General features: G+C 39.6%; 1 protein-coding gene across 2 annotated transcripts in view; it reads right to left on the reverse strand.

The window, feature by feature from the left end:
• Positions 1-1,209: 1,209 nt before the first annotated feature.
• The window catches only part of ptpa (protein phosphatase 2 phosphatase activator), a 102,129-nt gene continuing 86,976 nt past the window's right edge, over positions 1,210-16,362 (reverse strand). Inside the window, exons 10-11 of one of the 2 annotated variants that reach the window (XM_034192651.1) lie at positions 12,839-12,915; positions 1,210-1,224 (exon numbers count right to left, since the gene is read on the reverse strand). In XM_034192651.1, coding sequence (XP_034048542.1) covers positions 12,841-12,915 — 75 coding nt within the window. In that variant the 3' untranslated portion in view covers positions 1,210-1,224; positions 12,839-12,840. Of the gene's footprint in view, positions 1,225-11,188; positions 12,916-16,362 lie in introns of those variants that run through there. The other variant, XM_034192652.1, reaches the window with a different exon arrangement.

Below are 16,362 nucleotides of genomic sequence, written 5' to 3' on the forward strand. Positions count from 1 at the left end.
CCAAAAATGGAGTATATTAATGTTTCCCCTCAAAATTCTACTCACAACACCCCATAATGACAACATGAAAGATGTTTTTTGAAACTGCTGCAAATTTATTAAAAATAAAAAGCTAAGCATTCACACCATTAGGATGGTGCCTGGTTTCCTCCAAACATGACACCTGGCATTCATGCCAAAGCGTTCAATCTTTGTCTCTTCAGACCAGAGAATTTTTTGTTTCTCATGGTCTAAGAGTCCTTCAGGTGCCTTTTGTCAAACTCCAGGCGGTCTGTTATGTGCCTTTTACTAAGGAGTGGCTTCCATCTGGCCACTCTACCATACAGGCCTGATTGGTGGATTGTTGCAGAGATGGTGGTCCTTCTGGAAGGTTCTCCTCTCTTCACAAAGCAATGCCGGAGCTCTGACAGAGTGACCATCGGGTTCTCGGTCACCTCCCCGACTAAGGCCTTTCTCCCCATTGTTCATTTTAGATGGGCGGCCAGATCCAAGAAGTCCTGGTAGATCTGAAGTTCTTCCACATTTGCAGATGATGGGGGCCACTGTGCTCATTGGGACCTTCAAAGCAGCAGAAATGTTTCTGTAGCTATCCCCAGATTTGTGCCTTCAGACAATCCTGTCTCAGAGGTCTACAGACTATTCCTTTGACTTCATGCTTGGTTTGTGCTCTGACTGTCAACTGTGGGACCTTATATGTAGACAGGTGTGTGTCTGTCTACATATATCTTTTTCACATTGCTATTATTGGGGTGTTGTGTGTAGAATTTTGAGGGCAAAGAGAATAAGGGTGTTACATAAAAATGTGAAAAAAACTGAAATGCTGCAAATACTTTCCGGACTACTCTGTCTGTGATTGGTGGGCGGAGCTGTGCTCTGCTGCAGAAACATCCTCCATTTAACGTTCACCTGACACGAGCAAACATGTTACAACGCGTGTTCATCGGGCTGTCTCATTCCAAACATTCCACCAAATGACACCTGGAAATCTTGTAGGAATTCTGAAGATTGCAACATGTAACAAAAGCCATCAAACCCCTCCTCTCCCCCATTTCTGACTTTACATGGTCCACGCCACTGATTTCATCACTGTCTAAGATGGTGTGCACAGACAGACATTCTGTTACACTCCGGACGTTTGGTCAGTTTACTGCAGAAAAAGACGAATAGCACGTCACTGCGTGTTCAGTGGTAGCGGAATGGCGCTCTGTGCGTCCCTCAGCTGAGCTCAAACGCTCCCTGTCCTACAGTCTCAGCAAGCAAATATTAAAACAGTCGTCTGTCCGAACGGACCATTTATCCACCCCAAATTTTGACGTGTATTACTTCAGGCTCAAATTTTTCACCTAAAAGAAAAACAAGATCATGAAACAGTAGTGCAGCGTAGAAAATGTCTCCTGGGTCTTCCCCAAAACCTCCTCCCCATTGCACCTGCCTGGAAGACCTGCCTGGGGAGATGATCAGGGGACATCCTCACCAGACACCTGAACCACCTCAGCTAGCTCCTTTGATGGAGGAGCAGCTCTACTCTGAGTTCCTCCTGAATATTCAAACTTCTCAGCCTGTCCTTGAGTGTAAACCTGGATCTGGATGAAGGAACCTCATTTCTGTTGCTTGTATATGTAGTCTTGTTCTTCTGCTAATTACCCAAAGCTCAAGAAAGATCGGAGCATAAATCAACCAGTAAATTAAGAGCCTCAGGGTATTTTTTCTGTGTAGACTCTCAGTTGTCCAAGTGGTTTCCATAGTAGAGAAGCTTGACTCTTCGACTGGACTGGGTTGCTTGACGCGAGGACGTTTCGCTTCAAATCGCAGAAGCTTCCTCAGCTAAAATTCTTGCTCTGGTGGTCTGACTTCTGTCTTGACTCTTGTAGAGAAGAATAATCAAGAAGTCACAAAAGCTGGAGTTTTAAACCTAACCAGACCCCTCCTACTGAGAGGCAGACTGCTATAGGCTGGTGACTAAAACAATAGCTTTAATTAGCACCTATTGTGCTCTAGTTAACACCCTCCTAATGATAGGGCAGCTGTCCCTCTCCTGATGGCTCCCTTGACGATGCTGCTGATGACGTGAATGACTCATGAATGACTTAGGGTGAACTAATTTCTGTCTCAAGGTGTTAACCGGTTTAAAATAAACTGGGATTTTTTGCTGTCTGAAGATCCTCTGTAGTTTTTCCCCTACTCCTGCTAAATAAGGGAGAGACACTCTTCTTCAGGGTACACCTCAGGGTACGCAGTCGTAGGCCTTTTTCAAGCCCACAAAACCCATTAGACAGGTTGGGCATCCTCTTATGCCCCCTCTAATATCCATGCCAGGGTAAAGAGCTGGTCCATTGTTCCACAGCACATGACAGAACCTGCACTGCCCCTACGTAACCCAAGGATCGGGTACCAGTCTAAGTCTTCTTTATTGTATAGATGTTTTCCAGAGCAGCCTGACAAATGTGATTCTCCAAGAACAGCAACACTGTCTTTTTTTTTTTAATACGGGAGCCATCACCAACAGTTTGCCAATCCAGTGGTACTGTTTCAGACTTGCAACATTGCATTTGTGCGTCAGCCGTGACAACATCCAGTGACTTCAGCATCTCAGGACAAATCTCGTCCTCTCCCGGTGACTTGCCACCACTTTCTTTGGTTACCTCAGTGACATCCACCAGGGACATGGCACCAGATCCACCTGAGTCTTGCTTACTGTATACCATCGGTTTATTTAAGGGTGATTCTTAAACTACGGGCACGTATTATGTCCTTTGATCATATTGTATGAAAAACAGAAAAAAGGGGAAATTTCACACTTTTATAGTTATCTTTACAATGAAAGTGTGTTAAGAAATTTGTTCTAGTAGTCTATGATGACTTTTTCACCTTTATTCAGCATCATTATATGCAAATATTGCTGTTTTGTGCTTGTCCCACACCCAGACTTTTGATCTTCAATGATAAAAATGAATGGTAAAGAAACATTTTTTCTAATGTTTTAAAATATCTCTGAATAAAATATCAGTAAAATAATCAAAACATAATTGGGGTATTCAATGTCATACAACTGTTGTGATTTTTTTTAAACAAAATTTAGCTGTCCCACACTATTGCCGTAATTTCCACAACACTGTAATGTCCCTTTAAACAGTTTGTATGAAAGATTGTTTGGGTAGTTTCTATGGAGATAAACAGTGACATCAGAGCACATGTATATAGCAATGGTGTGGTGGAAATTACATTTACAAGGCCAATAGTGCCCGTAGTTAAAGAATCACCCTTAAGCAATATTTACAGTAGTGTTCAGAATACTACAACCCCTGGCAAAAATTATGGAATCACCGGCCTCGGAGGATGTTCATTCAGTTGTTTAATTTTGTAGAAAAAAAGCAGATCACAGACATGACACAAAACTAAAGTCATTTCAAATGGCAACTTTCTGGCTTTAAGAAACACTAAGAAATCAGGAAAAAAAAATGTGGCAGTCAGTAACGGTTACTTTTTTAGACCAAGCAGAGGGAAAAAAAATGGAATCACTCAATTCTGAGGAAAAAAATTATGGAATCATGAAAAACAAAAGAACGCTCCAACACATCACTAGTATTTTGTTGCACCACCTCTGGCTTTTATAACAGCTTGCAGTCTCTGAGGCATGGACTTAATGAGTGACAAACAGTACTCTTCATCAATCTGGCTCCAACTTTCTCTGATTGCTGTTGCCAGATCAGCTTTGCAGGTTGGAGCCTTGTCATTGACCATTTTCTTCAACTTCCACCAAAGATTTTCAATTGGATTAAGATCCGGACTATTTGCAGGCCATGACATTGACCCTATGTGTCTTTTTGCAAGGGATGTTTTCACAGTTTTTGCTCTATGGCAAGATGCATTATCATCTTGAAAAATGATTTCATCATCCCCAAACATCCTTTCAATTGATGGGATAAGAAAAGTGTCCAAAATATCAACGTAAACTTGTGCATTTATTGATGATGTAATGACAGCCATCTCCCCAGTGCCTTTACCTGACATGCAGCCCCATATCATCAATGACTGTGGAAATTTACATGTTCTCTTCAGGCAGTCATCTTTATAAATCTCATTGGAACAGCACCAAACAAAAGTTCCAGCATCATCACCTTGCCCAATGCAGATTCGAGATTCATCACTGAATATGACTTTCATCCAGTCATCCACAGTCCACGATTGCTTTTCCTTAGCCCATTGTAACCTTGTTTTTTCTCTGTTTAGGTGTTAATGATGGCTTTCATTTAGCTTTTCTGTATGTAAATCCCATTTCCTTTAGGCGGTTTCTTACAGTTCGGTCACAGACGTTGACTCCAGTTTCCTCCCATTCGTTCCTCCTTTGTTTTGTTGTGCATTTTCTATTTTTGAGACATATTGCTTTAAGTTTTCTGTCTTGACGCTTTGATGTCTTCCTTGGTCTACCAGCATGTTTGCCTTTAACAACCTTCCCATGTTGTTTGTATTTGGTCCAGAGTTTAGACACAGCTGACTGTGAGCAACCAACATCTTTTGCAACATTGCGTGATGATTTACCCTCTTAAGAGTTTGATAATCCTCTCCTTTGTTTCAATTGACATCTCTCGTGTTGGAGCCATGATTCATGTCAGTCCACTTGGTGCAACAGCTCTCCAAGGCGTGATCACTCCTTTTTAGATGCAGACTAATGAGCAGATCTGATTTGATGCAGGTGTTAGTTTTGTGGATGAAAATTTAAATCAAATCAATTTTATTTATATAGCACCAAATCACAACAACAGTTGCCCCAAGGCGCTTTATATTGTAAGGCAAAAGCCATACAATAATTACAGAAAAACCCCAACGGTCAAAACGACACCCTATGAGCAAGCACTTGGCGACAGTGGGAAGGAAAAACTCCCTTTTAACAGGAAGAAACCTCCAGCAGAAGCAGGCTCAGGGAGGGGCAGTCTTCTGCTGGGACTGGTTGGGGCTGAGGGGAGAGAATCAGGAAAAAGACATGCTGTGGAAGACAGCAGAGATCAATCACTAATGATTAAATGCAGACTGGTGCATACAGAGCAAAAAGAGAAAGAAACAGTGCATCATGGGAACCCCCCAGCAGTCTAAGTCTATAGCAGCATAACTAAGGGATGGTTCAGGGTCACCTGATCCAGCCCTAACTATAAGCTTTAGCAAAAAGGAAAGTTTTAAGCCTAATCTTAAAAGTAGAGAGGGTGTCTGTCTCCGTGATCTGAATTGGGACCTGGTTCCACAGGAGAGGAGCCTGAAAGCCGAAGGCTCTGCCTCCCATTCTACTCTTAAAAACCATAGGAACTACAAGTAAGCCTGCAGTCTGAGAGCGAAGCGCTCTATTGGGGTGATATGGTACTATGAGGTCCTTAAGATAAGATGGGACCTGATTATTCAAAACCTTATAAGTAAGAAGAAGAATTTTAAATTCTATTCTAGAATTAACAGGAAGCCAATGAAGAGAGGCCAACATGGGTGAAATATGCTCTCTCCTTCTAGTCCCCGTCAGTACTCCAGCTGCAGCATTTTGAATTAACTGAAGGCTTTTCAGGGAACTTTTAGGACAACCTGATAATAATGAATTACAGTAGTCCAGCCTAGAGGAAATAAATGCATGAATTAGTTTTTCAGCATCACTCAGACAAGACCTTTCTAATTTTAGAGATTGCGCAAATGTAAAAAAGCAGTCCTACATATTTGCTTAATATGCGCATTGAAGGACATATATCCTGATCATTTCTCACATAACTGTAAGCTAAAGCTTATAGTTATTTACAGGGTGATTCCATAATTTATTCCTCAGAATTGAGTGAGTCTATATTTTTTTTTCCCTCTGGTTGGTCTAAAAAAGTAACCGTTACTGACTGCCACATAGTGTTTCTTAAAACCAGGAAGTTGCCATTTGAAATGACTTTAGTTTTGTGTCATGTCTGTGATCTACTTTTTTCTACAAAATTAAACAACTGAATGAACATCCTCTGAGGCCCGTGATTCCATAATTATTGCCAGGGGTTGTAGTAGTGCTATGTGACTAAAAAGATTAATCCAGGTTTTGAGTATATTTCTTATTGTTACATGGGAAACAAGGTACCAGTAGATTCAGTAGATTCTCACAAATCTAACAAGACCAAGCATTTGTGATATGCACACTCTTAAGGCTATGAAATTGGGCTATTAGTAAAAAAAAAATTAGAAAAGGGGGTGTTCACAATAATAGTAGTGTGGCATTCAGTCAGTGAGTTCGTCAATTTTGTGGAACAAACAGGTGTGAATCAGGTGTCCATGCCTTTCTCTTTGAAAGCCTGAGGAAAATGGAACGTTCAAGACATTGTTCAGAAGAACAGCGTAGTTTGATTAAAAAGTTGATTGGAGAGGGGAAAACATATGGGTGATTCTTTAACTACGGGCACTATTGGCCTTGTAAATGTAATTTCCACCACACCATTGTCTTACAATATAAAGCGCCTTGGGGCAACTGTTTGTTGTGATTTGGCGCTATATACATGTGCTCTGATGTCACTGTTTATCTCCATAGAAACTACCCCAACAATCTTTCATACAAACTGTTTAGGGACATTACAGTGTTGTGGTGGAAATTACGGCAATAGTATGGGACAACTACATTTTGTTTAAAAAAAAATCACAACAGTTGTATGACACTGAATACCCCAATTATGTTTTGATTATTTTACTGATATTTTATTAAGAGATATTTTAAAACATTAGAAAAAAAACGTTTACCATTCATTTTTATCATTGAAGATCAAAAGTCTGGGTGTGGCACAAGCACAAAACGGCAATATTTGCATATAATGATGCTGAAAAAAGGTGAAAAAGTCATCATAGACTACTAGAACAAATTTCTTACACTTTCATTGTAAAGATAACTATAAAAGTATGAAATTTCCCCTTTTTTTCTGTTTTTCATACAATATGATCAAAGGACATAAGTGCCCGTAGTCTAAGAATCACCCTTATACGCAGGTGCAAAAAATTAAAGGCTGTTCATCTACAATGATCTCCAATGCTTTAAAATGGACAAAAAAAAAAACAGAGATGCGTGGAAGAAAACAGAAAACAACCATCAAAATGGATAGAAGAATAACCACAATGGCAAAGGCTCACCCATTGATCAGCTCCAGGATGATCAAAGACAGTCTGGAGTTACTTGTAAGTGCTGTGACAGTTAGAAGACGCCTGTGTGAAGCTAATTTATTTGCAAGAATCCCCCTGCAAAGTCCCTCTGTTAAATAAAAGACATGTGCAGAAGAGGTTACAATTTGCCAAAGAACACATCAACTGGCCTAAAGAGAAATGGAGGAACATTTTGTGGACTGATGAGAGTAAAATTGTTCTTTTTGGGTCCAAGGGCCGCAGTCAGTTTGTGAGACGACCCCCAAACTCTGAATTCAAGCCACAGTTCACAGTGAAGACAGTGAAGCATGGTGGTGCAAGCATCATGATATGGGCATGTTTCTCCTACTATGGTGTTGGGCCTATATATCACATACCAGGTATCATGGATCAGTTTGGATATGTCAAAATACTTGAAGAGATCATGTTGCCTTATGCTGAAGAGGACATGCCTTTGAAATGGGTGTTTCAACAAGACAATGACCCGAAGCACACTAGTAAATGAGCAAAATCTTGGCTCCAAACCAACAAAATTAATGCCTCGCAGATGTGAAGAAATCATGAAAAACTGTGGTTATACAACTAAATACTAGTTTAGTGATTCACAGGATTGCTAAAAAAGCAGTTTGAACATAATAGTTTTGAGTTTGTAGCGTCAACAGCAGATGCTACTATTATTGTGAACACCCCCTTTTCTACTTTTTTTTTTTACTAATAGCCCAATTTCACAGCCTTAAGAGTGTGCATATCATGAATGCTTGGTCTTGTTGGATTTGTGAGAATCTACTGAATCTACTGGTACCTTATTTCCATGTAACTAAGAAATATACTCAAAAACTGGATTAATCTTTTTAGTCATATAGCACTACTATTATTCTGAACACTACTGTATACACACGGCTTGAGTTTGGATGAGTGTGTAGGATTGAAAAACGGGTCTAAACACTATCCAGTTAAAAAGCAATCTGGATTGCAAATCCCAGTCTGAACCAGAGGTGTCAAGTAACGAAGTACAAATACTTCGTTACTGTACTTAAGTACACTTTTTAGATATCTATACTTTACTCCATTACTTATTTTTCTGCCTACTTCTGACTTCTACTCATTACATTTTCACACAAGTATCTGTACTTTCTATTCCTTACATTTTTAAAACAAACAGCCTCGTTACTTTTGGCTTCAGTTTAATGTTTATATATATATATATATATATATATATATATATATTTCACGTCGTGCGCCTGTAATCAACTTTTCTGCAGCGCGGCTTTGCTTTGAACCGTGAACCAATCCAAGCAGTGGTTCGCAGATTGAAGCAATGCTTCGACCTATTGCTTCGTTTATTCTTTCTTTCGCTTAATTTTCCCCCGCTAAAACCCTAAAGAGCCTACTTCTGTGAGTATTATTTATCTTTTCTATGTTAAACCGATCTGTTATGGTCTTCTGAAACAGTTGATAGATGTATTTTATAACTTAAAAACGGGAGCGACGCTAACGCGTTAGCATGTCTATGGCATTTTCAATATTAAAAGTTAGCATTAAGCAGCTCTCGTCACGTTCGGGTGCATTTGTTTTCAAATTGTACTATTTCTTAAATTTAATTTTGTTTATATATTAATAATCTAATGATTATTATATACAATTTTAGAGAAAGAGGCAAAAAGAACCTGAATAGAAACACAACAGAAAATATAAAAGCAACTAACAATGAACATACATATATAAATACATACATACATAAATAAATGTTTCCTGTGAACACCTAGTGACTCTTACACCTCCACTTCATCCCTGTCTTATTTAATGACAGTTTGTTTCAGTCAAACCATATTTTCAGTTTGTTAATTTCTTCAGTGATTTCCTCCAGAACTATCTGACAAACTAGAAAACTGCTGCATCCTAGTAAGAGCAGAATACTACTGGAATGAATTTGAATAAGTTGGGTTTTTTGTTTTTCCTTCACTAAATGGATGCTGCACTCACTGCAGTTTATTGTCTGGAATAGTCCCAGATTGCATTTCAGAGCTTCTAGAATTGAAACATTTTCGTGCAGGTGGTGTTGGGGGTAATTTTGGGTTTTGGGTCTTGGGCCACATGTAGAATGAATCAGTTTTTAAATTAAGCTTTCAATTCATATAGTGGCATCTACTTTTTTTTTTTTTTTTTTTAAAGTTACTTTATACTTTTATACTTTAAGTAGGTTTTGGAGCACATACTTTTTCACTTTTACTTGAGTAAAGAGGTCAAGTTGATACTTCAACTTTTACCAGAGTGTTTTTAAACTGCAGTATCTATACTTCTACTTAAGTAACAAATGTGTGTACTTTTGACACCACTGGTCTGAACGGAGCCTAAAATGCACTTGAATTGATGAAATCATGTATAGCGGAAAAACACTGCATAACAACAAGAATTTATTTAAGAACGAATTATCAATATATAATGTTGATCACAAATGGAAAATACTCGTACATCAGGTGGGGTGGGGGATCACGCTTGTTGCAGTGAGGCCAGTGAAGACGAGTTTTAACTGAGAGAGAGAGAGATAGTGAGGAAAATAAGTATTTGAACACCCTGCCGTTTTGCAAGTTCTCCCACTTAGAAATCATGGAGGGGTCTGAAATTTTCATCTTAGGTGCATGTCCACTGTGAGAGACAATCTAAAAAAGAAAATACGGAAATCACAATGTATGATTTTTTTTAAATAATTTATTTGTGTGTTACTGCTGCAAATAAGTATTTGATCACCTACCAACCAACAAGAATTCTGGCTCACACAGACCTGTTTATTTTTCTTTAAGAAGCCCTCTTATTCTGCACTCTTTACCTGTATTAATTGCACCTGTTTGAACTTGTTACCTGTATAAAAGACACCTGTTCACACACTGTCAATCGCACTCCAACCTGTCCACCATAGCAAAGACCAAAGAGCTGTCTAAGGACACCAGGGACAAAACTGTAGATCTGCACAAGGCTGGGATGGACTACAGGACAACAGGCAAGCAGCTTGGTAGAAGACAACAACTGTTATGATTATTTATTATAAAGTGGAAGAAACACAAGATGACTGTCAATCTCCCTCAGTCTGGGATTCCATGCAAGATCTCACTTTGTGGGGTAAGGATGATTCTGAGAAAGCTCAGAACTACACAGGAGGACCTGGTCAATGACCTGAAGAGAGCTGGGACCACAGTCACAAAGATTACATTAGTAACATGATGCTGTCGTGGTTTAAAATCCTGCAGGGCAGCAAGGTCCCCCTGCTCAAGCCAGCACATGTCCAGGCCCATTTGAAGTTCACCAGTGACCATCTGGATGATCCAGAGGAGGCATGGGAGAAGGTCATGTGGTCAGATGACACCAGAATAGAGCTTTTTGGAATCTACTCCACTTACCATGTTTAGGGGATGAGAACCCCAAGAAAACCATCCCAACCGTGAAGCATGGGGGCGGAAACATCATACTCTGGGGGTGCTCTTCTGCAAAGGGGACAGGACGACTGCACCGTATTGAAGGGATGATGGATGGGGTCATGTATTGTGAGATTTTGGCAAACAACCTCCTTCCCTCAGTAAGAGCATTGAAGATGGGTCATGGCTGGTTCTTCCAGCATGACAATGACCACAAACACAGCCAGGGCAACTAAGGAGGGGATCCGTAAGAAGCATTTCAAGGTCCTGGAGTGGCCTGGCCAGTCTCCAGACCTGAACTCAATAGAAAATCTTTGGAGGGAGCTGAAACTCCAAACATGAAAGATTTGGAGAAGATCTGTATGGAGGAGTGGACCAAAATCCCTGCTGCAGTGTGTGAAAACCTGGTGAAAAACCACAGGAAACGTTTGACCTCTGTAACTGCAAACAAAGGCTACTGTACCAAATATTGACATTGATTTTCACAGGTGTTCAAATACGTATTTGCAGCAGTAACATACAAATAAATTATTAAAAAAAAATCATACATTATGATTTCCGGATTTATTATTTTTTTTAGATTATGTCTCTCACAGTGGACATGCACCTAAGGTGAAAATTTCAGACCCCTCCATGATTTCTAAGTGGGAGAACTTGTAAAATCGCAGGGTGTTCAAATAATTATTTTCCTCAGTGTATAAAGTAAGTTTGAATGAATTAATCCACATAAGCTTTAGTTTTGATGCCGATTAAAATAAATAAATAAATTCTTTGTAATATTGTTTTGAACAGATCATCTTAAACAGTCTGTCAAGGAAAACTGAACTATTTTGTCATTCTTCAATTTTAACTAATTTATAAAATTCTTTGATTGGATGGATGAGACAAAACATATTTTCAACAAACATTTGGCCTTCAAAAAAAAAACAAGAAAAACAAAACGAAACAAGAAAGTAAGTCAAATTAAACAAACAGCCAAAATAAACCATTTCATGAACATCACACGACACAGAAACCCAAACCTTAACGCGTCGTGTCGTTTATCTTCAGATGAGGACAAAATTATTAGCCCCTCTGTGAAATTGAACGTTTTCTTCAAAAATTTTCCCAAATGCTTTTTTAACAGAGCATTGAATTTTCAACAAACATCCTAGTTTTATTTTGGATGCTTACATTATTTTAGTTTGCACAGAGAAACAAAATCACTTTACAAAAACCAAAAACCGTCCTGCTTTGTGAGCATCAACAGTTTTTCTCAAGTCGAAACTGATTCCTTCTGAAGCTTCCTCAATGACGACTCAAGCCCTTAATGAAGTTTTTATACTGTGTGTACTTTCAAATTTGCCTTCAGCTTTAATTTCATTTTAAAAGCTTTGATCATCACAAACTTAAAGCACATCATCGGTTCAACAAAAAGCTCAGTTCTTAAGAGAACTAATTTTCATCCTGGTAGTTTTTGGTTTATGTGAAATAATTTTGTTTCTGTGTGCAAAGTAAAATAATGTCAGCATCCAAAATAAAACTAGGATGTTTAGAAATGCTGTGTTGAAAATTCCTTGCTCTGTTAAAAAAGCACTTGGGAAAATTTTGAAAAAAATGTTACATTTCATAATGGGGGGCACTGATAATGTTGTCCTCATCTGTATCTGCAGCACGCAAACATAACCAGTAAAGACGTGTGACTCTTCATAAAGTGTCATGAACAAAAATAAATGGGGCCATCACCCCCCCCCCCCCCCAAAAAAAAATTGTCGGACACAGATTATACTGGTCCACATGAGCTTTCTTGCATGGAGTTTTTCAACGGATTTTGGGTAATCTGAAGTTAGTTTTTGCCAATCAGATCACATTTTTGATATATAAGAAAACATTTCTTGTATCAAGCGTCTGGTTTAAAAACTACACTTTTTAAGCTGCTTTTGTGCATGATTAGTGGAGTCAAACTCATGAGTGAATGAGCAACTTTTGCGTAATCCATCAATACGGAACATGCAGATTGCAAAAAACCCATAATTTGATAGAGGAAATCTGAGCTCAGATTTGGATTCAGCGCCCCAAAATGACCCTAAATCAGTTCTCAAAGACCATGCATGAACAAAAGAGTTTTTTGTTGTTGACCAGTGTAATCCATCATATAAATAAGATGATGACCTACAAGCTTTCAAGACCACATGTGCTCGTGAGACAAGGCATTAGCACATTTAGATGACTTCGCTACTGTTGTGTTTGCGTGAAAGCGTGCCACAGTAGGAAGCTGTAGGGGTTTTTGGTCTGTCCATCAGCGGGTGTTGCTTGGTGACGGTCAAGGCTTCACCGGCTGGATGGACAACAGGCTGCCGAACTTGAAGTGCTGGATCACAGGGAACTTCTCCAAACACTGGAAATGGTAGAAGGCAGAGGAGGAAGAGTTTATCAGCGAGCAGCCATCAGAACAAAGAGAAGCTGCTGCTGCTGGTCGGCAGGCTGAAATGCTCTGACCACAGAGATACCCGTGACATATTAATGTCAGGGATACAAACAGAAATAAAACACACCGTAAGTAAAATCAAAATGATTTACAATCATTGTACTTTACAGCTTTGTCATACTGCTGCTGCTGAGAAGGGAAACCTATGTGGGAGCAGTCATTGGACCACTTACATTTTAACATCTGAGGTACAAATACTGATATCATTTCAGCGAGTACGGCCTCAAGAAAAAACTAAACTTACTCATTACAAATCAAAAATATGTCATCGACATGTACATGTTGTTTATATAATAAACCCTTTCAAAAATACCTGTAGGCCCTTTTTATTTTTATACTGATATTATAGCAAATGGTTACAATGTAGTACTGCATCAACGCTTTTTATATATAGGATTTGTAGTATCTACTTTCAAAGGGTAGGGATGGATTGGATAAAGTTTATCAGTTTGAACATTAAATATCTCGTCTTTGTGGTGAATTCAATTGAATATGGGTTGAAAAGAATTTGAAAATCTTTGTATTCTCTTTTTATTTACATTTCACACAACGTCCCAACTTCATTGGAATTGGGGTTGTAAACATTTTTTGACCAATCAATTCTACTTAGTGTAGAATTGTAGTAGTAAAACCTGAACAAGGATCTATTTTAGCCGTTATATAAAACAAATAATGAATGTTTTTTTCATTTTTCCAATTGAACGACTATTTCATTCAGTGAAAGATGGAATGTTACATTGAACTCATTCATTATTTGTATACTATTAACTTGGTATGTCACAGAAAAACACTTTAGACTATCCGCTGCTTGAAATCACGGCCCAGAGGAATTACTGCGTGTGTTCCAGAAGCTAAACAAAAGCATTTTGCAGTATGTAATCAGCAATGATGTGCGTGCAGCTGTGAAGAAAGACACAGACGTTAATACGCCAGAAAACTACTGACAACATTTTTACTCACACCATTTTTTTTTTTGAGAAGAAACCAAGAGAATAAAATGAATTAAATAAATGGCACAAAGTGCACGTCTGACGGAGTTGCAGTCGAGCTGTAGAAGGCGAAGTGAAGAAGACGGCTGAGGGTTTTCATTTTGAGCTCAGTCCTCCGCGGATGGGCTGAGAGCGGCTCTTTGTGCGCATGGAGCCAGTTTAGCGGCGCAGGGGTGGTGATCTGGGTGGCTGCAGTGGGGGGGTTGGGACTGAACTTAGTCCTCAGCCAGTCTGTGCGGCAACAGCAACATCTTTTACACACAGACAATGCAATGGTTTTTTTAAAGCTAACTTTAGCATCACCGCATATTTAATCGATAGCTCAGTGTTCTCGATGAAAGCAGATACAGCTGAGGATGCAAGCAAAACACAGAAATCAAATAGAATCACAAATATTTGTATGTTTATATAGTCTGAGGTATGTTTTGTGTTTTTTTTATGTACTTTATGGTGCATATTTGACGTTAGCGTGGCGGCTTTCTAAACTGCACTCTTGTGCGTGTTACTGCTTTCCAACTGCGGTATTACAAACAGAAAGACCCGAAGCTACAAAATCACACATACGTCCCAAAAAGGGTAACATGTCCAACGTAAAGATCCAGTCCGTGCCAGTTCATTTTTTGTTGGGTACCTTAAAGTGTCAAAACTAAGGGATACACAAAAACATACTCAGAATGTGAAGTACAGTTTGTGAAATCTAAGAAAGAAAAAAAGAAGGATCCTTCCAGAGGTGGATGATAGAGGGTTTAAAACACACCAACGTTTCTATAAAACTAACAGCCAACTTCAAAAGCCAACGCTGCATGATGTATGTGTTGTGTCACACGTGCACATCTTAAGTACAAAACGAGCACCGGGGCCTCGAACTGCTCCAGAGCTCAGCCAGAAATGGTGGATTCTGCAGTCTGTAGGTCGAGCAGAGCTCTCTGACCCAACCGTGTGTGGGGCCGGGAAAGGGAGCGAGGAATGTGCGTCTGCTGATGGTTGCTCCAGGCTCTGAAGAAGGTCGGGCATAAGAGGAGGTGGGGGAGGGAAAAGCAGACAGCTTGGCCCCTCAGCTCTTTGGGAAGACTCACAGGCTGCTCGAAAAAACACAGGATGTGGCCATGCAGGCAGGGAGAACGGGTTTAGACATCCCCCGGCTCCACCCCCATCCGCCCACACACAAACACACACACACACTAAATTCCTCCCTCGTCATTCCTTTTAACCCTTTCCTGCCAACGTACATGATTACTGAAGAAAGTCGTCGGTGTGTTTATGACGTTCAGCCCAGTAGAACTTTTCTTTTGACTGTGTTCCCTCATTGTTACCGGTTAACAGGTTACTCACTCATGTTACTGCTGTGATGTCACTAAAACACAGCAGTGAGAGGAACACAAGTGGAGGAACTGGTAGAACACCAACTCCAGATTACTGCAGCAGATTTCTTTTGGAGGAGAAACTCAAACGCTCCTTTCACATTTGGGCTAAAAACCGTAAATTCTCTTAATATTCCATTCTGGCATTCCATGTGCATATCAGACACAGCGACTGATATGTCAAGGTGCATCTGCATAATTTGTAAGAAATATGTAACACTTCTGACATGAATTAAAGGCATAGTTCACCCACTGAATTAGTAAATAAAGTCAACATGTACGTAATGGTAAACATTTGGGCTGAGACAACACACTTAACTCCAGATATGGCACATATCGTGATACTTGAGTGCCAATTCAACAGGTATGGTGAAACTTGGGTCCCAATACGATACGTATCATGATAGATGGGTCCTGATATGATATGCAACACAATACATGGGCCCTGATATGATAATTCTCATGATACATGGGTCCTGATACAATACACATCTTGATACCTAGGTCCCAATATGATATGTATCACAATACTTGGGTCCCGATATGATACATATCGCGATACATGGGCCCCGATATGATAATTATTATGATACATGGGTCCTGATATGATACAAATCACAATATATGGGTCCTGATACAATACATGGCTTGATACCTAGGTCCCAATATGATATGTATCACAATACTTGGGTCCCGATACGTATCACGATACTTGGATCCAGTGATGGGCACAGCTAACCAAAAAGTTAGCTTCGATAACAGCTAATCAGCTAACTGAAAAATTATCTTTTATAAAGCTAAACCGATACACCACCAAAAAATTTATCGGAAGCTGCAGCTAACCGATAACTTTCACTATTGCTTCCAATACACTTGCAACTACTACCAAGCTGATTTTGAGTTTTAACACCACAATCGCTTCTGGTACCATCAAATGTGACCACAGACCCAAACAATGAGTCAGCACTTCTGTCTTTGTGCGCCCTGCCCACTGCTGGAAGCTCCTG

This window comes from Thalassophryne amazonica, chromosome 17 (genome assembly GCF_902500255.1).
Source record: "Thalassophryne amazonica chromosome 17, fThaAma1.1, whole genome shotgun sequence".
Lineage (NCBI taxonomy): Eukaryota > Metazoa > Chordata > Actinopteri > Batrachoidiformes > Batrachoididae > Thalassophryne > Thalassophryne amazonica.